Source organism: Salmo trutta, chromosome 37 (assembly GCF_901001165.1).
Source record: "Salmo trutta chromosome 37, fSalTru1.1, whole genome shotgun sequence".
Classification (NCBI taxonomy): Eukaryota; Metazoa; Chordata; class Actinopteri; order Salmoniformes; family Salmonidae; genus Salmo; species Salmo trutta.
This window is the reverse complement of record NC_042993.1, coordinates 19,173,893-19,198,351: the sequence shown is the minus strand read 5'-3', so window position 1 is coordinate 19,198,351 and position 24,459 is coordinate 19,173,893. Positions and strand designations below refer to the sequence as shown.

Below are 24,459 nucleotides of genomic sequence, written 5' to 3'. Positions count from 1 at the left end.
GGTCTAACGGTGGTTTTGCGCCGAACTGCGCATGTGCAAGCCGTCAGGCACTGGTTCCACATAAATTCGTTTTTGACGAAAATATGACATTGTGACACTTTCCATCATTTACCCATGATACGTTACAGTTTTGATCCTATTGAGCACGGCCATTGACTTCTCGAACCCAAAGTCTAGGCCTAGTCTGCTTGGTTTGTTTAGCAAGCATATTCCTTGAAGTCTCGCAATGTTGCACCTCTGTGTTTAGAAACTCTCTGGTTCGGTTGTTTTGAGCGATTGCCGCATAACCACAAATCTAGGATCAGATTACTCTACCTCTAATTCTGACATTAGCTCTAGGAATGACATATTATCAGATCCAGAGTCAGTAGGTGGAGTCAGACCTACATAAAGGAGTAGACTGTATAGTGTTGGTGTGTATTCTAGAGTTGGTAGCGTCCATGATATAAGCCTAGCCTATAGCCTATAGCCTATACTTACGATAGAACAAAAAGCATAAATAACACAAAACATGTAACAAAATTAAACGTTTTATTCAACAAGTAATACAATTATCATGAACATAACACGCATACTATGTTTCATTTCTAGTTATTTTAGCATTTGACATGTTGGTTTTAATAAGTGTGACAACAATGTAAATAATGAAAACATAAATAGCATGCTATTATCCATAAGAACTGACATAACAATGCAGTTGAAATAATAATGTTGGGTAATTGCAGATGGAATAGAAGACTATAAAGTAAACCTTTCATTTAACCATCCAATAGGCCTAGAACTTTATTAGCCCCTGCAGACACATTACAACCTGGTGTGAACAGCCAGGGAGGAGTTAGGGAGTTAGAATACTAGGATGGGGTGGTTGGGAGGGGCCCAGGTTAAAGTGTGATTTTCTGGGTGGTGTAAACTGTTCCCTTAAGTGGTAGGTTTCCCAAGATAATGTTTGACCAGCTCCTCACTGTAGAACGCAGCTACACTTGATTGTCTTCTCCTGGCTCCTCTGTCCGTATTGAATGGTGGCCAGTGTCTGGACTAAGTTCCAAAAGTTCTCAAAGGAGACCCCCTTTCCATCCTTCACTCCAATCTGCTGCAGCAGCTGGCTCAAGCCTTGTTCATCTCCTGCTGTCTATTAGAAAGGTTGGAGTTAGAATGTCCAAAAGTTATGGGTGGAGTTAGAAAGTTGGCTGTCAGAAGTATTACAATATAAATGTACTTTTAATCCGTCTGGCTGCATATTTCAAGACATGGCATATGAGGGTGCAGTGGGATACCCAATGTGTTGGACGATACTATTCTCGTCAATCATCTTTAAAAAAAAACGTACACTTAAACTGTAAATCAACCAATCCTTTGTCGTTAACACAATGTTGAATGTTTGTGGGTGACAGAGAAACAAAATGGTACAGTTTGAGGCCATGTGGCAGAGAGTGATGCGGGCGCTGGAGATCGGGGCGTGAGCATGTGGGTCTGGGCAGGTGTGATGTAGTTGATGTTTGTGTGATGTTGTCGTTTGTACGTGTATGTTATGTTTTAAAAATTATATATTGAAAAAAAAGGGTTGAAAAATATAACATAATTTATGGTCCATATTTAAAGAGAGCCATCCAAACCGCTCTTATTGAACCCTACCCCACCCCATCAATTCACCCTCCATGAATCAGTAATGTCTGGATAGATGTAAGCGTGCTGAACTACAGTTGAACTACAGTAGGTGGAGCCACAACCTAATTCCAATCCTCTCAGATCCACAAGGGGGAGGCAACACACAGCCAGAGATTAGACTGTAAGGGATCATTTTGGGATTGCACTTCTATTTGTTCACAGAGGTTGCCATGGAAGGGAAGAATCTGTCATGCAAAATGGAGGGACCTCTCCCTGGCCCAATACTTAAAATGAATTCTTCCTTCATCCTTTCCTTGGCATAAAAATGTATATAACATGGCAGGACGTTTAAACCAGGGTTAAACTACACATATATTCTGAATTTAGTGATGTCAGATCAGTGATTACCGCAAGGAAGGAACAAATTGGAAATATTGGAACAGAGTTGTACTTTACTGTGTGGGTTCATATTACCTTGTCAAGGGTGGGTAGCTGTGTGGAGACCAGGGTCTGGAACTCCTCTGTGGTTAGTGTGGGGGCATTGTTGGCTGCAGCACCATGGAACTGACTCACCAGGGTGTTCAACGCCAATTCCAGATCTGAGTACTTGTGGTGTGTGAGAGAGAATAACACACAAGGATTAAGAGCAGATATGAAGGGAGTATCCACTTTTTTAATAGTGTATGACAGATAAATTGTACTATGCATAACACAACATAATCATGAGTGTAAGTTACTCATTTGCAATCACATTATGATCCGTATCCTGCACAGTGCACACCTGGTAGTAAAAAATGTATGCGTCACGCACACTACTGTTAGGCTAATGTTTACCCAAGAACAATACCGCGATGTGTTAAGCCTCAGGGCTAGTCATGAACATTGTTTAAAGCTTGTTGCTTGACACACCCTTATGATAAAATGGCCTGTACTTTTGAAGCATTTGAATGGAATTCGCCAATTGTAATTAATGAAACCGCTATTACACAGCAGACAGATTGTGACATTTCCTCATGTATTTGATATTTCAGCAAATGTTGATTTACGTGCCACAATATCTGCATCATCATGGGGAATTTTTTGTTGTTGCAGAATCTCAGATTCAGAACGAATTGCTACAATTCAAAAATTCAATTGAGGGTGGATTGTATAGGATTCTGACGTGTTTAATTTGTTGACATATACACTGAGTTTACAAAACATTAGGAACACAAGTTTTAGACTGATCCAATGAACCATTTAATATCTGTAAAAAATGTTGTATCAAGTATGCCCAAATGTGCCTAATTGGTTTATTAATTCATAGCTGTGCACTCTCCTCAAACAATAGCATGGTATTATTTCACTGTAATAGCTAATGTAAATTGGACAGTGCAGTTAGATTAACAAGAATTTAAGCTTTCTGCCCATATCTGATATGTCTATGTCCTGGGAAATGTTCTTGTTACTTACAACCTCATGCTAATCACATTAGCGCATGTTAGCTCAACCATCTCGGGTGGGGGACACACCGATCCTGTAGAGGTTTTAAATCTAATTTAATTAGTGTATATTAAGGGGAGGAGACAGGTTAAAAAAGGATTTTAAAGCCTTGAGATATTGATTGTGTATGTGTGCCATTTAGAGGGCAATTAAAAATATTTAAGTGCCTTTGAACAGGGTATGTAGTAGGTGCCAGGCGTACAGGTTTGAGTGTGCTAAAGAACTACAATGCTGCTGGGTTTTTCACACTTAACAGTTTCCCGTGTGCATCAAAAATGATCCACCACACAAAAAGGACATCCAGCGAACTTGACACAACTGTGGGAAGAATTGGAGTCAGTATGGGCCAGCATCCCTGTGGAACGCTTTCGACAGTGTAGAGCCCATGCCCCGATGAATTGAGAGCAAAAGGGGATGCTCCTAATGTTTTGTACACTTAGTGTGTATTTCAGCAGAATTTTATTAAACTAATAATTGACTGACTGATTCATTCACTAATTTAACAATCCCACTCAAGCGTTGTAGAACCCCGTCAGTCTGCAATGGCAGCTCTCACAGATTTACCTTCTGGGTGTTGGCCAAAGCTGCAGAACGTTACTCCTATTCATCTCGGGTAGCCTTTTGCCATACATTGCATATCCATGCGCTGAACTTTGGGCTCATTAAATCCCACTGTACTGCACCTATTCTATGTGTGAGGCGTCTACTTTTACTGTCAATGGTGGCTGGAAACCAATTTTCAATGCAAGAAATTCAGATATTATTCAAATAGCCAAGCAAAATTATAGTCGTTCCTCCTTAACAAAAAAGCGTATGGAAACTGTGCATGCAATGGACTCCATTCCAACGTTTCCGTAGGAAGGGATGCGTGAACCTGATTGATTCCCCGTGCTTTCTATTACTCTGCGCCGACAGTCGAGGCACAGGGCACTCAACTGCTCCAAAATAACAGGCACCCAGATTGCGCATTCCGTGTAAAAATGAAATCCACAAGGCCAGTGAGCATAATGTAGGCTAATGATATACTCTGGTTAAATCCCAAAATTGGTTTCGATTTGTTGCGCTTTAACATGTTAGCACTTCATCGTACATCATGCGCTGATGTCAGGAGAATATAACACAATAAAGTCCTATAGGTGAGAGCCGGCGCCCTAGCTTATAACTTGATGAGTCTCCTGCGCGTTTGAATAACAAATTATGGATATCAAAATAATAAACAGATAATTAATGACTTAAATATTACTAATGGCAAGAAAACAACTCTTACAAGGTGATATATCATACCTTCGTCGCCATTGAATCCGTTTTGGTCTGTCCAGTCAAGAGGAAACGGACTAAACTTTTCTTGTCAGCGTTCCATTGCCATCCTGGCTGGAATCTCGTATCCTCCCACAAAAAAAAAAAACAGGATTCCACCCCCCGCATCAGACAAGGAATGGGGAGGAGAAACACAGAAATTTAACACGGCCTGTATAACGAACTGAGGGTGGAAACATGAGACGTGTGTGTGTTTGTTGTTATTCAGTTTACTTATTTATTGTACTTTTTAATTCCAACTTTGTGGGCGTTTGCCACCCCATTTACAAAGTCATAGTGTCCTTATCGGTTTCCAACTTTCCACGGAGACATACAAATATGAATATCACAAAACAGTCTTTGACTAACATTATAAAATGTAAATCTTAAATAATGTATTTATTCTCTTAAAACACTTCAAATGCATCTACTAGTTCACTATGAAGGTCCCCTATTACTATCACACTTACATATGGAAAATAAATGGGCCAATGCTTTGATAACAAGGAAAACATGTTTTTTAATACCAAATGAAATTGAAATAACTTAGAAAGTAATTTGCTCATCCCTATTAGCATCTGTAGCCTCTGTCACAGACTGCAGTGTTCTGAGCTGAGCCCAATGAGTTCCTTCTGAATGTCAGTGGAGCTGGTTGGTTAAGGTGGTCATCCCTGAGAAAGTTGCGGTTGTGAGTTGTGGTCAAGGCTGTGGACTGTGACCGTTCTCAGGGATCCATACTGAGAGTGGTCAATCCGGCCAGAGGTGACAGAGTGAAACGAGGCGTCACTGTCTGAAGTGTCACTCTCGCACCCTTGGGTCTCCAGCCCTCCGCTCACACAGATGGCCGAGAGGGACAATGTTGGGTTGGGGTTATAGTCATCGTCACTAGGCTCAGAGTGGTCCTGTTCTGAGTAGTCTTGGTAAGTCATATCTGGCTCACTGGGGATGACAGGCAGAGATAATGAATGCTCAATTAAATGTCAGATCATGTTAATTCTGATGGTAATGACAGTAGTGATCATAATCATAAATATGAAGAGTCACATCTCCATTACCTGTGTTCAGAGTCACTGGGGGGACTGATATGACCACTACTGTCCCCACTGTCTCCTTCCACCAGCCCTATACTGCTGCAGGCCCCACGCTGCACCCTGCTCTCTGAGGGCCGCCGCCGGGTTGCCATGGAGATCCTCCTCTTCATCAGTCTCCTGGTGCCCCTGTGGGTGATGTGGGGGGAAGTTAGGGCAGCGGTCCACAGGCCCAGCTGCTCATCATCACTGGAGTCTCTGGAACATACCACACAACTGCTATTCTGTACGACTAAGGGGCACATTCTAGGTCATTCATTCATTTTTATTCCACATTAGTTATATGTTTAGTTACTATGTGACAAGTGGTTTCTATTGACAAAATGCAATTGGGGCAAGTGAGTATATTACTGTATTTTAAGTGTAACCAAACAAAGTGTAACATGATAGTTAAGTGGTCAGCTAGAGTCTAACAGGTTTAACAGTCTAACAGGTGGTCATCATGAGTAATGTGTCCCTGTGGAAGACTCACAGCTCTTCCTCACAGTCCTCCTGAAAGGTCAGGGGTCCCATGCAAACTGCACACACCTGGCCCATACTCTGGAAGCACTGCTTACAGTATACCCCTGTGTAATGTTAGAACAGCACACGGGTTAGAGTGCAACAAACCACAGTGGAGCAGTTGAATGGAACAGAAATGTCAGATGCCAAGGGGAACATAAAACAAATCAAGACCAGGGGCTATGTCACAAAATAATATCAAAGATATGTGTCACGTCCTGACCAGTATAGGAGTTATTGGTTATGGTAGTTTGGTCAGGACGTGGCAGAGGGTATTTGTTTTATATGGTTCCGGGGGTTATGTGTATGTAGAGGGGTATTGTATTTATGTGTTCAGGGGTTTTTGGTGTATGTTCTTGTTTTGGGTTTCTGGGTTTTCTAGGTTTTGTATTTCTTTGTTGGCCTGGTGTGGCTCTCAATCAGGAACAGCTGTACATCGTTGTTCCTGATTGGGAGTCATACTTAGGGAGCTTGTTTTCACCTGTCTCATTGTGGGTAGTTGTATTTTGCACTGCTGTTATTGTAGCCTGTGAAACTGTCGGTCTGTCGTTCTTGGTTTCGTGTTCACTTTAATTAATATAAATAATGATGAGCACGCAACCCGCTGCGCCTTGGTCCCCTTCTCTCTTCAACGACGGCCGTTACAATATGGCTCGCAAATCTGGGTTAACATTTGAAACACAAGTAATCCCTAAGCGGTTTCAAAGAGTTTTGAAAGGGGTTTTGAGAAACACCCCTCGTGGTGCTTCACCAAAGGTGTTAGCTGATTTCTTATCCTTCTAGGGTGACTCAACAGTTTAACAGAGTCAACTCCCTCACTGTACACACAGTGAGGTCAAACTCCATTTCATTTTACAAGGAAAAAGGAAAGATTTTATGACACTCAAAGAAAAGCGGTACATGAAAGGCAGGTAACATTTATGAGCTTGTAGAGTTTTTAAAGGAAACAGATCTACTTTTCAAGGGGGTCCTATAAACAAAAATTCCCAAACAAAGACAACCTTAAAGGTCTGAGTTCGGCTGCTGTACCTTTACACTGAGGGGTGATGCATGTGACCATGCTGGGGTCGCTCTGTCCCTCTCCTCCCCTTCCACAGGCCATGCAAGAGACAGAGGACACCCCCAGAATTTCAGCCAGGTAGGACCCACCTGGGAGGCTAGATTAAATAACACATCATTAGCTGTAATAACATTAGTGATGTGTCAAAGTTATCTGTACACACATCCACTATAAATATGTGTCATGTGTTACAGTCCTTGACGACTATGGATTTGCATGGGCAAAGAAAATGCACTAGTTAAAATACTAATATGGTGAAAAATGTGAAATGGCTTCAAGAATGGGAGATTTAGGTGAAATTGACATTCATTTTACCAGGTTGTGAGTGTCTGGAGGAATCTGGTCCCCTCTCCGTCTGCCCTGCTCCTGGCTACAGACCTCAGCAGGGCTTTACCTAGAGACGTACGCTGGCTCTGGATCCTTCTGTGGAGGAGCTGCACCCGCTCCTGCCCCACAGAGGAACGAGAAACACCATTACCTGCTCTATGTAATGTTAAAAGTGTCTGGATCTGGAAAAGGTGCTGGACAAATAGAATTAATCTGCAGCCTGGCCCAGTTGATAATCTATAGAATTTCCTGATCATGCTTGTCAAATCTCAGAGAGGAAATTAGATTGTTAGAAGGGCAAGACAATAAATACCCATCGGCTGACAAGACAAATACAGGTAATTGCCAAAATAAAAGGAAACACTTGAGTAAATGAGGGATACAAAGTATATTGAAGCAGGTGCTTCCACACAGGTGTGGTTCCTGAATTAATTAAGCAATTAACATCCCATCATGGGTCATGTATAAAAATGCCCTGTTGCCAATTATTTTGGCTAACATGGCTAGAAGAAGAGTTCTCAGTGACTATGAAAGAGGGGTCTCAAAGCAGTATAGGGGGTTTAAAGGGTGTGTGTGTCTCAGTCACCAGATCTCAATTCTCAATCCAATTGAACACTTATGGGAGATTCTGTAGTGGCGAATGTTTACGGCGCCCTGTTTACACCGTGACGTATTTCATTTACATTTAAGTAAATGAAATACGTCACTACACCGTACATCATCTTCACGGAGTCTTGCCCCGCTACTGAACGGACAAGTGTAGTGTTTGCAATGCAAGATGGAGGAGAGCCTGTCTCTCGTCAGAGATTGCATTTATTTAGTGAGATTCCAAAATGTGACCTTTTCATTCAATACAGGATAAATATATTGTTTTATACATGTTTTGTTTAGTTACGTTTTCCTCAACTTGTTTCTATAACTTTGTAGCAAGTCAAGCTAGATTGCACTGCAGAACAGCTAGCTAAAAGCTAGGGCTAGGTTGACGATACCATTATAGCTAGCGACCACCTAATAATTATCATCAAAAACAAACGTTATTACCATCACAATGAACTTAAAAAGGAGGAAACAGTCATATAGTAGAATTAGCTTAACAGCCTATGTGTATTATTTAACATTACTATTAAAATAGTATTCACTTATAGGAATTTGCTAGCTATCGCTTAAAGCCATTACCGAAAACAACATATTATCTTCTGTGGTCTGCCAACTTCCTGTTCTTCGACGGACTCGGGCTGGACTGAAGATGACGCAAAATTTGAAAAATGTCAAAGTGTGCGTTGTCCATCCTGCAACAGAGCATTCAACCGCAAGGGGGCATTGCATTTGCACTCCGTTGTGGACGTCTCCATTGAAATGCATGACATCTGGTGCAACGTAACGGAGTGCTTATGGGTAATGTGAACGAGGCTTAAAACAGCGTTTTCTACCACCATTAATCTTAGGGATAGGCATTCCTCTAGTGGCACACCAGTCGACAACATCCGGAGAAATTGGAGGGCGTGCAATTCAAATAAATAATCGTAATATTAAACATTCATGAACATACAAGTATCTTATATCATTTAAAAGCCTAAATTCTTGTTAATCTAACTGCGTTGTCCGATTTACAATAGGCTTTACAGCGAAAGCATATAATGTGATTGTCTGAGGATGGCTCCCCACATCAACATATTTTTCAACCAGCACAGGCTTCATAAAATCACAAATAGCGATTAAATAAATCACTTACTTTTGAAGATTTTCTCTGTTTGCAATCCCAAGGGTCCCAGCTACAACACGAATGGTCGTTTTGTTAGATAAAATTCTTTATATCCCAAAAAGTCTGTTTAGTTGGCGCCGTCAATTTCAGTAATCCACTCGTTCAACATGCAGACAAAGGAGTCCAAAAAGCTACAGCTAAACTTCGTCCAAACAAATCAAGCGACATTTCTATTTAATCCTCAGGTGCTCTAAAATGTAAATAACAGTTTTTGAAACATCAAAGTGTTTTCTATCCAATGCTACCGATTATATGTATATCCTGGCTTCTGGGCCTGAGTAACAGGCAGTTTACTTTGGGCACGCCAGTCAGGCGGAAATTCAGGAAACTAGACCCTATCGCTAAGAAGTTTTAACAAAACCCAAAACTATGGAACTTCTCATGGAAGAATGGTGTCGCATCCCTCCAAAAGATAAATAGAGTTCCAGACACTTGTAGAATCTATGCCAAGGTGCATTGAAGCTGTTCTTGTGGTGGCCTCACGCCCTATTAAGACACTTTATGTTGGTGTTTCTTTTATTTTGGCAGTTACCTGTACATCGAGTTGTGTGCACATAGACTAAGTTACGTTACACAGACCCGGTGTCGATGCTCAACATTCTGTACATGGTTTGAATTCCATCTGATCCAACAGTCTAGTATAAAATGTAGTGACACTAAACCTGAAGCTGCTGGCAGAGTGTATGAACACTGCCATTAGAATGATGCAACACCTTCCCTGTCACACCAGTTTGTAATAGATCATGGTTGAGTGTGATGCTAACTGTGCCACGACTAGCATAGAAACAGTGACAAAGACCACCACTATATAAGACCAGCATTCAATTTCTGTCTGTTCTTTTGTCCTGAAATCAAGATAAGCACATCTGTATTGCAGTGCAGTGCTGACCTGCCTGTTCCACTGAAGTCTTGAAATTGTTTCAATTCTATGCATGGTTCACATTCTTCTTAGACTCCCAGACCAGCAGACTACTGCAGAACAAGTTCTATTGTGCCTGCCCAACACCACAACCTGAAGTGGCTATTGTGAACAAATCTATCTGTGGATCTTTTTATTTCAGTGTAGGTTTTATGTAACTGACAGCCCCTAACTCATCAGTGTTTGCAGATCTAAAGGAAATGGATAGATGGAAGCAACAGCTAAGTCCACTGGAAAGGTATCCATCTATTACTACCTGGTTCCTTCAGATCAGCAAACACAGAAGTGGTAAGGACTAGAGGAGGGGGTTTGGGAGTGGACAGAAAAGGAGAGAGGTGTGACTGAGTAATAACATACCTGTTCTCGTTTCGGGTGGTACCTGGCACACACCAGCCTCCTTAACCGCTTGACGTAGCTTCCAGCGAACACAATGAACAAGGAGAGTCCATAGAGGAATCCTGTGATAAGAGAGGAAGCAAAGTGAAAAGGTTATTTTGGCCACTGGGTGTCAGTGTCTTTTAGCAAAAAATATATATTTCCTTTCACAACAATTGTCCATTACAGAGACCCTGTAGAATTTACTCCATATCCCTGGGCCAAGGGCTAGATATAGATAACTGCCAAAATAAAGGAAACACCAATATAAAGCCTCTTAATAGGGAGTTGGGCCACCACGAGCCAGAACAGCTTCAATGCACCTTGGCATAGATTGTTGTGTCTGGAGCTCTATCGGAGGGATGAGACACCATTCTTCAACAAGAAATTCCATCATTTGGTGTTTTGTTGATAATAGAAAACGCATTCTCAGGCACCGCTCCAGAATCGCTTCCATAAGTGTTCAATTGGGTTGAGATCTTGTGACCACTATCGCCCTGTGGATGGGAGCATTGTCATCCTATGGGAGCATAGCCATGGTAGCAAAAATAATGGGCAAAATAATTTTATACATGACCCTAAGCATGATGGGATGTTAATTGCTTAACATTAATTGCTTAAGCATATGCTTTCAATATACTTTGTATCCCCCATTTACTCAAGCATTTCCATTATTTTGGCAGTTAATGTTAGGAGCAAGTTCTACCAGATATTTTAAGGTTAAAAGTCCCCAAAAAATATATTTACTGAACAAAAATATAAACGCAACATGTAAAGTGTTTGTGCCATGTTTCATGAGCTGAAATAAAAGATCCCAGATATTTTCCATATGCACAAAAAGCTTATTTCTCTCACATTTTATGCACACATTTGTTTACATCCCTGTTAGTGAGCATTTCTTCTTTGCCAAGATAATCCATCCACCTGACAGGTGTGGCATATCAAGAAGCTGATTAAACAGCATGATCATTACACAGGCGCATCTTGTGCTGGGCACAATAAAAGGCCACTCTAAGATGTGCAGTTTTGTCACACAACACAATGCCATAGATGTCTCAAGTTTTGAGGGAGCATACAATTGAAATGCTGACTGCAGGAATGTCCCCCAGAGCTGATGACAGATAATTGAATGTTAATTTCTCTACCATAAGCTGCCTCCAACATCATTTTAGAGAATTTGGCAGTACATCCAACCGGCCTCACAACCGCAAACCACGTGTAACCGCGCCAGTCCACAACCTCCACATCCGGCATTTGCACCTGTGGGATTTTCTGAGATCAGTCACCCGGGCAGCTGATGATACTGAGGAGTATTTCTGCCTGTAAAGCCCTTTTGTGGGGAAAAACACATTTTGATTGGCTGGGCCTGGATCCCCAGTGGGTGGGCCTGGCTCCTAAGTAGGTGGGCCTATGCCCTCCCAGGCCCACCCATGGCTGCACCCCTGCCCAGTCATGTGAAATCCATTGATTAGGGGCTAATACATTTATTTCAATTGACTGATTTACTTATATGAACTGTAACTCAGTAAAATGGTTGTGGACTATATTGCCACTCCTATTTGCCATCTCTTCAATCTAAGCCTACAGGAAAGTGTGTGTATTCAGACCTGGAGGGAAGCTAAAGTAATTTCACTACCCAAGAAAAGCAAAGCACCCTTTACTGATTCAAACAGCCAACCAATCCTGCTACTAACCCTTAGTAAACCTTTGGGAAAAAAATTGTGTTTGACCAGATACAATGCTTTTTCACAGTAAACAAATTAACAACTGACTTTCAGCACGCTTATAGAGAAGGGCACTCAACATGTACGGCACACACAAATGGCTGATGATTGGCTGAAAGAAATAGATAATAAGAAGATTGTGGGAGCTGTTTTGTTAGACTTCAGTGCAGCTTTTGACATTATCAATCATAGTCTGCTGCAAAAACATATGTTTTATGGGTTTACATCCTCTGCCATATTGTGGATTGAGAGTTACATATCTAACAGAACACAGAGGGTGTTCTTTAATGGATGCTTCTCTAACTTAAACCAATCAATCAATAAAATGCATTTATAAAGCTCTTCTTACATCAGCTGATGTCACAAAGTGCTGTACAGAAACCCAGCCTAAAACCCCAAACAGCAAGCAATGCAGGTGTAGAAGCACGGTGGCTAGGAAAAACTCCTTAGAAAGGCCAGAACCTAGGAAGAAACCAAGAGAGGAACCAGGCTATGAGGACTGGCCAGTCGTCTTCTGGCTGTGCCGGGTGGAGATTATAACAGCACATGGCCAAGATGTTCAAATGTTCATAGATGACCAGCAGGGTTAAATAATAATAATCACAGTGGTTGTTGAGGGTGCAACAGGTCAGCACCTCGGTAGTAAATGTCAGTTGGCTTTTCATAGCAGATCATTCAGAGTATCTCTAACTCTCCTGCTGTCTCTAGAGAGTTGAAAACAGCTGGTTGAATACCAAGTAGATTTAGGCATACCTCAAGGTAGCTGTGTTGGTCCCTTACTTTTAATATTTTTACTAATGACCTAACTGACCATCCTACCGATCCTCGACTTCGGTGATGTCATTTACAAAATAGCCTCCAATACCCTACTAAACAAACTGGATGCAGTCTATCACAGTGCCATCCGTTTTGTCACCAAAGCCCCATATATTACCCACCACTGCGACCTGTACGCTCTCGTTGGCTGGCCTTCGCTTCATAATCGTCGCCAAACCCACTGGCTCCAGGTCATCTACAAGACCCTGCTAGGTAAAGTCCCCCTTTATCTCCGCTCACTGGTCACCATAGCAGCTCCCTCCTGTAGCACGCGCTCCAGCAGGTATATCTCTCTGGTCACCCCCAAAGCCAATTCCTCCTTTGGCCGTCTCTCTTTCCAGTTCTCTGCTGCCAATGACTGGAACGAACTACAAAAATCTCTGAAACTGGAAACACTTATCTCCCTCACTAGCTTTAAGCACCAGCTGTCAGAGCAGCTCACAGATCACTGCACCTGTACATAGCCCATCTATAATTTAGCCCAAACAACTACCTCTTCCCCTACTGTAATTATTTATTTTATTTTGCTCCTTTGCACCCCATTATCTCTATTTCTACTTTGCACTTTCTTCTACTACAAATCTACCATTCCAGTGTTTTACTTGCTATATTGTATTTACTTTGCCACCATGGACTTTCTTGCCTTTACCTCCCTTATCTCACCTCATTTGCTCACATCGTACATAGACTTATTTTTCGACTGTATTATTGACTGTATATTTGTTTTACTCCATGTGTAACTCTGTGTTGTTGTATGTTGTCGAACTGCTTTGCTTTATCTTGGCCAGGTCGCAATTGTAAATGAGAACTTGTTCTCAACTTGCCTACATGGTTAAATAAAGGTGAAATAAATAAATAAATAAAAATAAAGTCAGTGCATCCATGTATGCTGTTGACTCAACATTATACACGTCAACTACCACAGCAAGTGAAATCACTGCAACACATAAAGATCTGAAGTCAGTTTTAGAATTGGTGGCTAGTAATAAGCTAGTCCTAAATATATCAAAACCTAAAAGCATTGTACTTGGAACAAATCATTAGCCAAACCAGTGGTTCCCAAACTAGGGGTCCCCTGATATGAAAATGGGGTTGCGGGAGAATTTCCAAAATCCCCTCAAAATCTAAATATATACCCTTATATATAAATTATTTAAATCTAAAAAATAAAATGAAACCAGAGAGCGCTGTTAGATCATGGGAAAAGGCCGCACTTGACCATTGCACTTGAATCATTCCCACGGTGAATGGCTCGGAGAGACTTTGATATTACCGGCTGCAATTGATATGGTGAAAACAATGTGTTGGGAGGCAGAGGCACAGAAACTCACTTCAATACCTTTGTCAGATAACACTGTTAAACAAATAATTTATGCTATTGCTAGCAATCAAGAGGAAACTCTGACTGAATGACTCAAAAACTTCCCAGCTTATCCTCTCCAAATGGACGTCAGCTGTTATGGCCGAGATGCCTATGCATTTACTTTTGTTTGCTATTCCTTTTCGGGGGAAGCTATTTACAAGGACATATTGTTCTGTCTCACGATTCCTAAGTATGAAACGACATATGGGATGTTGAGTGTGCTGCATGGCTATATTGACGACGAACAGATTCCATACGGGATCGAATAGTGGACTTTTGCACAGATATAGCTCCATCTATCACGGGACAGCGGGCAGGCCTCTGCACTCTAGTTATGAATGTGTCTCCCTCTGCAATATGGACGCATTGTATGATACACCGAGAGCAACTGGCGGCAAAACAGCTGAGCATAGAACTCGAGATATACTGCAGCAGGTAACTTCAATGGTTAACTACATCAAACCACATCCACTGAGCCCACGCGTGTTCGCATAACTATGTGGAGATATGTGATCAGAGCATAGCAATGTTTCACATCGAGTCTTGGTGGTTATCAAGGGGGAGTGTTGGGAGAAAAAATGTGCATTGAGAGAGGAACTGTTGTCATTCACAATGGATATAAAAAGAAAAAAACCAGACTTGGTTGACTTTCTGTGTAATGAAAAGAAAATAACAAATAACAGCATCATCAGTAAGTGTCCCACACAAGTGATTACTGCTCACCTCCAACACTTGGATGAGCACTTTGGGACGGACCTACTTGCCAATCCATTTGAATGTGATCCTGGCTCAGTTGACATGCCGGTAAGTGAAATTGAACAGCTGACATAGCTGTCATGTGACCGAATACTGCAGACAATGCATTCACGGGTCACTACAGAGGAGTTTTGGTTCTTGACTCAAAGGCAATACTCTGCTGTCTCCCTCTGAGCATTAATGCCGCGTTCAAAACAACTGGGAACTCAGAAATCTCCGACTTCCGTGCGCTCAAGGCAACTGGGAACTCGGAAAGAAATTAGCTCAGACTGGGAAAAATAGTTTTGAACGGTCATCCAACTCGGAATTCCAACTCAGGAACTCAGGCCTCTTTCTAGACCTGACTTTCTGTCCTAAAGATCACTGTCGTCATGATTTGAACTTGTATTTTTCAAAGTTCCCAGTTGTCTTGAAAGCACCATAAAACTCATGGTAGGCTACCCTTCGCCAGTTTATATCTGTGTGAAGCTGGATTCAGTGCTCTCTTCTGCATTAAAACCAAATATCGATCCAGGTCGACCACGCCCCCTGACTTTGAGAAGCTCCGATGCAACATGAATCAAGCACACCCATCTCATTAGTGGTGGTGAGGGAAGGGACATTATGTCAGACTAATTTGCAATTGACTGCTCTACATTCAAAATATGTGATGGTGAGTTGAGAAGACAATCAGAAAAACTGTTAGAATGTTTTTCATTTCACTGCCTTAGCCCCAGCCCCCCCCCCCCCCCAAAAGTAAACATTGGCTGTAAATTGTATACATTTTTTTCACATGGGGTGGGGTCACCAGAATTTTCAGGTTTGGGAACCCCTGCACTAAACCCTAAACCTAATCTACATTTTTGACTGAACAATTGAGCAAGTTGAGCATACTAAACTGCTTGGTCTAACCTTAGATTGTAAACTGAAATGGTCAAAACATATTGATGCAACGGTAACTTAGATGGGGAGATGTCTGATAAAGCGCTGCTCTGATTTCGGACATCATTATCAACAAAACAAGTCCTACAGGCCCTAGTTTTATCACACCTGGACTACTGCCCAGTCATATGGTCAAGAAGGACATAGGCAAATTACAGTTGTCTCAAAACGGAACAGCACGACTGGCCCTTAAATGTACACAGAGTGCTAATATCAATAACATTTATGTCAATCTCTCCTGGCTCAAAGTAGAGGATAGATTGACTGCATCACTACTTGTCTTTGTTAGAGGTATTGATGTGTTGAAAGCACCGAACCGTCTGTTCAAACAGCTAACACACAGCTCAGACACCCATACATATCCCACAAGACATGCCACCAAGGGTCTCTTCACAGTCCCCAAGTCCAGAACAGACTCTGGGAAACGCACAGTACTACATAGAGCCATGACTACATGGAACTCTCTTCTACATCAAGTAACTCAAGCGAGCAGTAAAATCAGATGAAAAAACAACAGATAAAAACAACACGTCACAGCACAACACGGACTGTGAAAAGACACACACACTCTCTAACACACAAACATTGTAATGTAATATTGTATTATACCATGATATTCCTTTTTGATTGGCTTTAAGAGCTTGGTATATTTGCACTGTAGAATTCAATGGCTATAGTTAATTTTTATATGTTTTGTTTGAGCTGGTTTTAAAAGCTTAAGTCGAATTGAACACAGTATTGGTATTGTTGAATTTGATATTCATAATAGCAAGCTAGAACTGATGGCTTGGTTAGATAAAGTCTGTTTGTTTGGTTACCACGGACACTACTGTAGCCATCTAGTAAACTTGCTAGCTACTTTAATGGACGTTGAACACATTTCTACAAACAAATGAACACATTTCTAGTGCCAAATGTGTTAAATTGTAGCCATTGTATAAAAGGGATAATTAACTTATGGCTCTATGCATTCTCTGGAAAAGAATGTAACTCCATGGACGGTCAGTTCCACTCCACTAGCGCTTGGTGGAACACGCCTTCCACGTCGTTCATCATTTTCCATAGAACACATAGCTCCTCGTTGACTATCCCTTACTTAATGTAGTATTGTAAATGTTATATTGTACATTTGTAATAAGAGTAATAATGTACTGTATTAAGTATTATTGTATTTATAATGTAGGCTGTTGTTTTGTTTTATTCCTGTTTGGACCCCAGGAAGAGTAGATGCTGTCTTGGTAACAGCTGGGGATCCTAGTAAATACTAAATAATACTAGTCTAGGTGTTACCTATGAGCATGTATCCTGAGTGGTCTGGCTCGGAAGGCTCCATCAGACACTTCTTGCTGAGAACAGTGATGTTGCCCTTCTGCAGAATGGCGAAGGCAGCCACTATGTCCTTGAAGATGTCCGAGGCATAGCCTGAGCCATTTACTTCCACCGCCACTACGATGGGTGCTAGAGAGCGCACAAAGAGAGAACAATGTCTTGGATGATGTTGTTCGTTCCAAATATGGTTTGATATACAATTTCATTAGAATAATCTGTACTATAGTATTTAATTGGAAACTGATGTCCAGTTTAATTCCTTGATTGTACTGAATAGAATGGAGTAAAGTGATGTTCAGGACAAGTCTCAGGTTTCAGGCAAGGTTACTCATCACACCAAACAAACACTTTCTCTCATAAAATAAACTGTTCATTATGTCTAAAAAAAACTAAGTCCAAAATATCAGCCCAAACAAAATGTGTACAAATAAAATAGCTTGAGACTTGGTTTGTTTGCAGTGTTTCTGGTTTCATTCAGGGAAATATCATTTTTGGAAGCAATAACGAATGCAGACATTATACCTCTCGTCTATTTCTGTTTTTAACCATGCACCTGTGAGTACACTGATGGGTGGGGTGGCTAGTAGGATTTCCAATGTATTTATTACACTAAATAACTTTGAACTGAACTGAACATCATCTATTTATTTCCCTGTAGCCGGACTGTCTCACCTCTGGCCACGATGTCCCCCTGGGCTTGGTGGTGCACCAGGTCAAACATCCAGAAGACCACCAGGTCCAGCGCCACCACCAGGCATCCCATGGCTATGTGCCTGAGAATGGACACTGCGCTGAGGGCAGCCGTCTGCCGCTCCCTGGCCGTCAGGTACACTGAGACTAGAGGACAGAGATGGGTGTGGGGTAGGGGAGGTTAGGTGGGTGTTTTCACTGCCATGACATCAATGTTACACTGACTTTCTCTTTCACCTTTCTAGACATTTTTGCTGTTGTTGTTCTCTCTCATTTTCTAACTTCTCTATATCCTTTTACTTTGTACCTTTTCTCTCAACACCCACACTGCTTCCTCCCTACAATTCATTTATCTTTTCTTCTCCTCTTTTCTGTGCATTCCCTCTCTTCCTGCTCCACTCACATGGTCTGATGTAGGTGCGGGCCTCTCTCTGGCTGAGCGGTAGGACAGGATGTTTTCCCTCACTAGCCAATCTCTGGTCGAGCTCCTCAAACTGCTCTGTGATGTAAGTGTTGTCAAAGTCATCCTGGTGCAGGTACTTGTGTTTGTACAGGACAGCCCTTTAAAACACACACACAGCACACACAGCACACACACACACACACAGTATAGAGCAGGGTTTCCCAAAATCGGTCCTGCCCCCCCCCCCGGTGCACGTTTTGTTTTTTGCACTATACAGCTGAGGGGGCCCCAGGACCGGAGGGGGGAAACCCTGGTATAGAGTATACCTTTCTTGTCAAACCTTGTTTGTGTAACCGATGTGAAATGGCTAGTTAGTTAGCGGTGGTGCGCGCTAATAGCGTTTCAGTCGGTGACGTCACTCGCTCTGAGACTTGAAGTAGGGTTTCCCCTTGCGTTGCAAGAGCCGCGGCTTTTGTGGCGCGATGGGTAACGATGCTTCGTGGGGTGTCAGTTGTTGATGTGTGCAAGGGTCCCTGGTTCGAGCCCGGGTTGGGATGAAGAGAGGGACGGAACCTACACTGTTACATTTGCATGGCCCATGTGAATGAATATAGACTCACTGTAGGTACATTAGCAGCAGAAGGAAGAGGCCTATGTAGGCTATTAGCCCCATCACTTCCTGGAAACGTCCCAGCTCCACCGACACTTCCTCCATCATATCCTGTGACACCTGCTGCAGCGACTGACTGCTGTTCACATTCGTGTCAAAGTGCATAGAGGCCGATATGTTGAACTCAAACTCCTTCTTCATCTTCTCGAAAGCTGCTATGGTTGCTAGAAGAGAGCAAAGAGACACGCACCAGAATGTGCCACTGTGCATTTGTGACTGTTTAGAATGGCCATCAAAAAGGTGTTACAGTAGAATGATGATATATAAGAATGTTCTACCTTTGAATAGAGAAGTAGTAGAAACTATTATGAGGGCAAGGTTTTGTACCTCTGCACTTTACTTACGGGCAGCAATCTTTGTCTTCATGTGGCCAACAATGTAAGAAGGGATGATGCAAAACAGCTGACCAACTGAAATCAAATCAAATTTATTTATATAGCCCTTCGTATATCAGCTGAAATCTCAAAGTGCTGTACAGAAACCCAGCCTAAAACCCCAAACAGCAAGCAATGCATGTGAAAGAAGCACGGTGGCTAGGAAAAACTCCCTAGGAAAAACTCCCTAGAAAGGCCAAAAACCTAGGAAGAAACCTAGAGAGGAACCAGGCTATGAGGGGTGGCCAGTCCTCTTCTGGCTGTGCCGGGTGGATATTATAACAGAACATGGTCAGGATGTTAAAATGTTCATAAATGACCAGCATGGTCAAATAATAATAATCATAGTAGTTGTCGAAATGAGAGGAATGTATTGAGAATTACTGTCCTCATACCTACAATGACATAACCTCTAGCTAATTTACGTGACAAATGCATCTCTGCATCACAGACTCTATTCATTGTCTCATAAAACCATTGTGAACGGTCATTAAAAGTAAACCCAAGTGTCATGTCAGGTTTATAAGACAGCATTATATAGGATTTATGACCCATAGTTTAGAAAGTAAAATGCCACCATTCACTTTATGCTGAGAGCAGCATTCTAGACCTCCCAAGGGCCGGAAGTGTGTTTTATCTTTTCTTTCTCTTCCTCCTGTCTCTGGCCCTCAGTCATGTTTGGATTAAAAAGTCACCAGTGCCCGGCTGGCCCGAGATAAGTGGTGGATATGAAACAATAATTCATTTGAAAAGAAAACATGGGAGGCAGAGGGATGGAGGGTGACTCACGGCTGCACTCCTCCTGGGAAATGTGAGAGGAAACCTGAGAGCGGCGTGGGGCTGGAGGGTTTTAACAAGGCCTTGGCCCCTAATTTACCCTGCCCTCCTAGGCTAAAGAATAACACAGAGCACCGCAGAGCTGCTAGAGAGGAGGGCTGTGCTGTACCTCTACACTGATGTCAACCTCACAACAATGGGTGATCTATTTTTCCATGAGCTTACATATTTATAGTCAGCACTTTTTCACTGAAATCGGAAAAAAAACAGGCTTGGGTGCAAAAAAAGGTAACATTTTAACTGAATTTCAAAAGATTTTAAACCACTGACAACCCAGCTAGCACATAATGTTCTGAGAACCATATGTTGCTTAGAGCTTGGTGAGAGCGTGGTTATCCTATGGTTATTTTGCATACAACCTTCCCATAACATTTCCTATAGGTTTCTTCATGGTTCTACTTAAAATAATTTTTTCAAATTGTTCAGAGAACGTTAAGAAACAATGTTCTTCTGTGGTAATTTCAGCATAAGGTTTTCTACAGGTTTCCTCATGGTTCTATTTAAAGTCATGTTCCCCGAATGTTCAGAGAACATTAAGAAACAACGTTCTTCTGTGTGAATTCAAGAACTTCAGCATAATGTTTTCTGCAGGTTTCCTCATGGTTCTATTTAAAGGAATTTTTTCAGAATGTTCAGAGAATGTTAGGAAACAAAGTTCTTCTGTGGGAATTCCAGTACTTCAGCATAACGTTTTTTGCAGGTTTCCTCATGGTTCTATTTAAACATTAAGAACATTAAGAAAACTTTCCATAAAAACTACAGGAAAACATTAACGTTTAAAGAACATAAACATTCCATTGTCAGCATCAACAAAACTCTCTCTATCCTCTATCTTGTTCAGTGTTTTCAGGTGTGTTGGCCACACCTGATCTTAATGAGTGCCTGTTTCCTTTGAAATGGGGTCTGTTGGAATTGACAAAAATTAACGGCTTTGTATTAGTTAAAAAACCTGGCATGCTAGTTCCATCCTCGTGGCACAGTGGACTAATTCCATGGATAGAGAGCAGAAGATCATAGGTTTGAATCTCACTGACACCATGACACAATAAAAAACAAATGTGCTTGCATGATTAATGCCTAAGCAAATTAATTTCCATGTGTCCTATCTATGCTTGGAGTTCAAAACAGTAAATCTAAGCTAGCAGTGTTTTTAAAAGTCTTATTGAAACATGTTCTCAGAATGTTATTTAATTACCTTAAAATAACCTATCATTTCCATGCGTTAATAAAACCTCCCTGGAAAACTTTCAGGAAACCATAGGAAAACTTTCTCAGAACCTCCCTGCAACCTGAAAATGTATGTTCCCAGAACTTTTAGAAAAGCCTTAACGGTAAGGAAACTTATGGCTTTGTTCCCACAACCAATGGGAAACCAAAAACGTACTTTCTCAAAACTGCTAAGGAACCAAATTTGCTAGCTGGGAATGACTTAAAAACAGAGAACAAACATCTCAGATAAAATATGTAATGGTTAGGAGGCAAGGCCCTAACAAAGTAGTTCATCAAAATGGCTCTTTAAGAGAAACATTGAGCTAAGACTGCAACAATGACAATACAGATATGACAACCTAATTATAACACTACCATAGATTTTCTTATTTTTAAACAACAGACACCTTCCACAGTGATTGATGTCATTTTCACATTTCCTTTGCTCTATTGATACAGCTGTATATGTGCTAAAGCCTCTCAGGTTCCTACTCTTGCGATTTGATCCTGCTTCTTTGTGGACAATAATTTATCCCTCTGACACTATGACAAACAGCTACCCTTCCTCTACTACTGACAGCTGACGGAAGTAAGGGTGAGTGAGGATAGTGATTCTACTGTATGATGGAACAACATGTCAACCAACCTCGAGCGAGACCACAGAGGGGGCGGAACCCATCCACAATGTGACAAAGGAAGTTGAACACAGACAGGAGCTCCATGCAGTCATCACGGGCATCATCAAACAGCTTGTTACACTTCTTATAGGGGGTGCCCAGTTTGTCATTACACACCTCGCCAATGCCGACCAGATAGTGTAACACGTTTCTCAGGGAACGAGCTGTAACAGGAGGTAGAGGGCACAGAAATCAATGGAAGGCTTCATTTGGAGAGTTAAATTGTTAGATACAGTAACTGTACTAACAATGTCTTCAAGTAATGACAGCGCTAGAATAAGCATGGCCCACAGACATACCTACATGGCGGACAGACTCAGTCAGGGCCTTGATTAAGTTCTGTACCCGCCCAGCCACGGAGTGGACATTTTTGGTGATCTCTTTTATCTTGCCCAGCACAGCTGCAACAAGTGGACATTAGGAGCTTATAAGGGTGTGTGACATTGCAGAGCACTCAGATAGATTGTGTAGAAATTGTATTGTAAAAGGAGTCATCCACCATATTGTCTATACCAACAAAGCAAGTGTGAACTATTTGAGACACCATGTATAATGAGTGTAATTACAGCTGTGTTGTGTGATTTTATGGAACAGCTGGACCCACAGAGAAGAGGTGTAGCCGCTCGCTCCATCAGCTGCTGGGTCTGGTTCATGGCAAGTTCGGCCCCACACACCACGCTGTCCGCTGCACGGTCAAAATTTTCCAGGGTGTTGGTCATGGGGCCCTGGACCAACATGGAGAAGATGAGGAACAGGAGGAAGTTCTTGCCCTTCACTGTGAGGAAATTCATAAAAAGGTGCGTTAGTGGTACCCAGAACAAGTTGGTCTACTGAGTAATGCATTGTAGGTCATTCCTTCCACCCAGGGCATTTCTCAGATTTTTTTCTGGGGTGGCCAAGGTGGGGGGGGGGGGGGGCAAGAACCAATCATGATGGCTGGCCATGGGAAATCATCAAACTGGATCACAAATAGCATAGAAAATTGGCAATTGCAATGCATTGAATAACTGTTTCAACTGTTAATTTGTATCTGCCCTAATTTATTCAAGGATCTACACTGATCTCAAAAACGACCTCTCAGAATCCATATGATGGAAATCCGTCGCAGTAATGGAAAACTTTAACCCCTGAATGAACGTCTAGTCGGGTTCTTTGACTAAGCAAAAACAAGCAAAAATGACTCCAGCCATTATCACCTTGGCTGCTTTAGCTTCATTCACCCATCGATAAGGGACATACATAACATTCTAGAACAAACACATGCCATAGCCTACAGCTATTAGCTGCTATACACTAGCTCAGCACCGGGATTAAAAACTTGAGTTTATTTTCCTGTCAAGTCAAACAGCAGTTACCTACACATCTTCCACATCTGCACTGCTTTTGTCAAGTCGGGGGCGGACTGGGACCAGAAATCGGTCCTGGCATTGCTAACACACTAGCCCATTTTTTCCCCCCACCAATTAGTGGGGGGAAAAACGATCAGAATTGGGCTACCTGTCTAAATATTGCCAGTGTTGATTTGACTGGGTAACTGGATACATTTCAACACCCAGCACATATACCATTTTTTTGTGGTATGGTTAAAACAATCTTCATATATAGGCTACTCACTTGAACACAGCATTGGCATCATTAGCATAACATTCGCTCGCACACGGATGGAGAGGCCCATACCAAATGCTGTGAGGAAAGCTATGGCGATCGTGGTATACACGCAATACCACAGTCCTTGGTTCTGTACAAAAAGTGCAGTCATTCCGTACACAGAGGCAAGGAATAGGCCAAACAAAAACCCGCCCAAACTCCGCACAAGCCCACGGAGACGAGGATCACGGAAAGGTTTGGTCTTGCTTCGTGGGCGTCGCCTTGGGAATCTGGGAACCCTGTCAAAAAGGTTAGATATTTAGGCTAAACTCACCAATGACAACATTATGTAGTAAGCCTATGCATCTCAATAATGTCAATTTGACCATTTATTTCCTTACCGCTTGAGTACCCCCCTCAAACACTCCATCGCGGATTGGCCACTTTGCACGAACCTTGGAAAAAGACCATGTATGCTATGCTGTCCCCATAGACATAAGATTTGTTTTCTTATTTCTAACTGTCACTAGAGAATCGTTATTGTTACAGGCCTCCACAGAACTAAGTTGCATTATGAGGTCACCAAGATGGAGTTCTTCTTCCCTCTTCTGGAATTATTCCCTCTTCCAGCATGTTCTAAACAAGTGAATGCAAAATTATAAAACAAGCTAATTATTTAATGGCAGTG

The 24,459-nt window shown here is 41.9% G+C and overlaps 2 protein-coding genes across 3 annotated transcripts in view; one reads left to right on the top strand and one right to left on the bottom strand.

Moving 5' to 3' along the window:
* Positions 1–516: 516 nt before the first annotated feature.
* Positions 517–24,250, bottom strand: dcst2 (DC-STAMP domain containing 2). 2 transcript variants are annotated; one of them, XM_029736597.1, is made up of 18 exons: positions 24,173–24,250; positions 23,799–24,070; positions 22,789–22,959; positions 22,484–22,585; positions 22,154–22,348; positions 19,432–19,497; positions 19,038–19,251; positions 18,418–18,575; positions 17,997–18,161; positions 17,286–17,453; positions 10,398–10,498; positions 7,348–7,478; positions 7,002–7,129; positions 5,944–6,037; positions 5,439–5,669; positions 4,372–5,322; positions 2,080–2,211; positions 517–1,129 (listed from the first exon to the last, which is right to left on the bottom strand). In XM_029736597.1, exons 1-16 carry the CDS (start codon positions 24,199–24,201, stop codon positions 5,049–5,051), a joined length of 2,499 nt encoding a protein of 832 aa, XP_029592457.1. In that variant the 5' UTR covers positions 24,202–24,250; the 3' UTR covers positions 517–1,129; positions 2,080–2,211; positions 4,372–5,048. The 2 variants fall into 2 exon arrangements, with proteins under 2 accessions (XP_029592457.1, XP_029592458.1); XM_029736598.1 differs by having other exon boundaries at positions 5,439–5,600.
* dcst1 (DC-STAMP domain containing 1) overlaps positions 5,224–24,459 on the top strand; it is a 29,839-nt gene continuing 10,603 nt past the window's right edge. Inside the window, exons 1-5 of the mRNA XM_029736535.1 lie at positions 5,224–5,246; positions 5,504–5,606; positions 17,983–18,150; positions 22,779–22,961; positions 23,955–24,081. Coding sequence (XP_029592395.1) covers positions 5,224–5,246; positions 5,504–5,606; positions 17,983–18,150; positions 22,779–22,961; positions 23,955–24,081 — 604 coding nt within the window. The remainder of the gene's footprint in view (positions 5,247–5,503; positions 5,607–17,982; positions 18,151–22,778; positions 22,962–23,954; positions 24,082–24,459) is intronic.

Excerpts from the sequence above, each read along its gene's own strand:
- dcst2 (XM_029736597.1), bottom strand. The coding sequence starts at position 24,201 with ATGGAGTGTTTGAGGGGGGTACTCAAGCG. Across the intron at positions 22,960-23,798 it reads GATGCCAATGCTGTGTTCAA|TGAAGGGCAAGAACTTCCTC; the intron begins GTGAGTAGCCTA and ends ATTTCCTCACAG. Across the intron at positions 17,454-17,996 it reads GGGGGACATCGTGGCCAGAG|CACCCATCGTAGTGGCGGTG; the intron begins GTGAGACAGTCC and ends TGCGCTCTCTAG.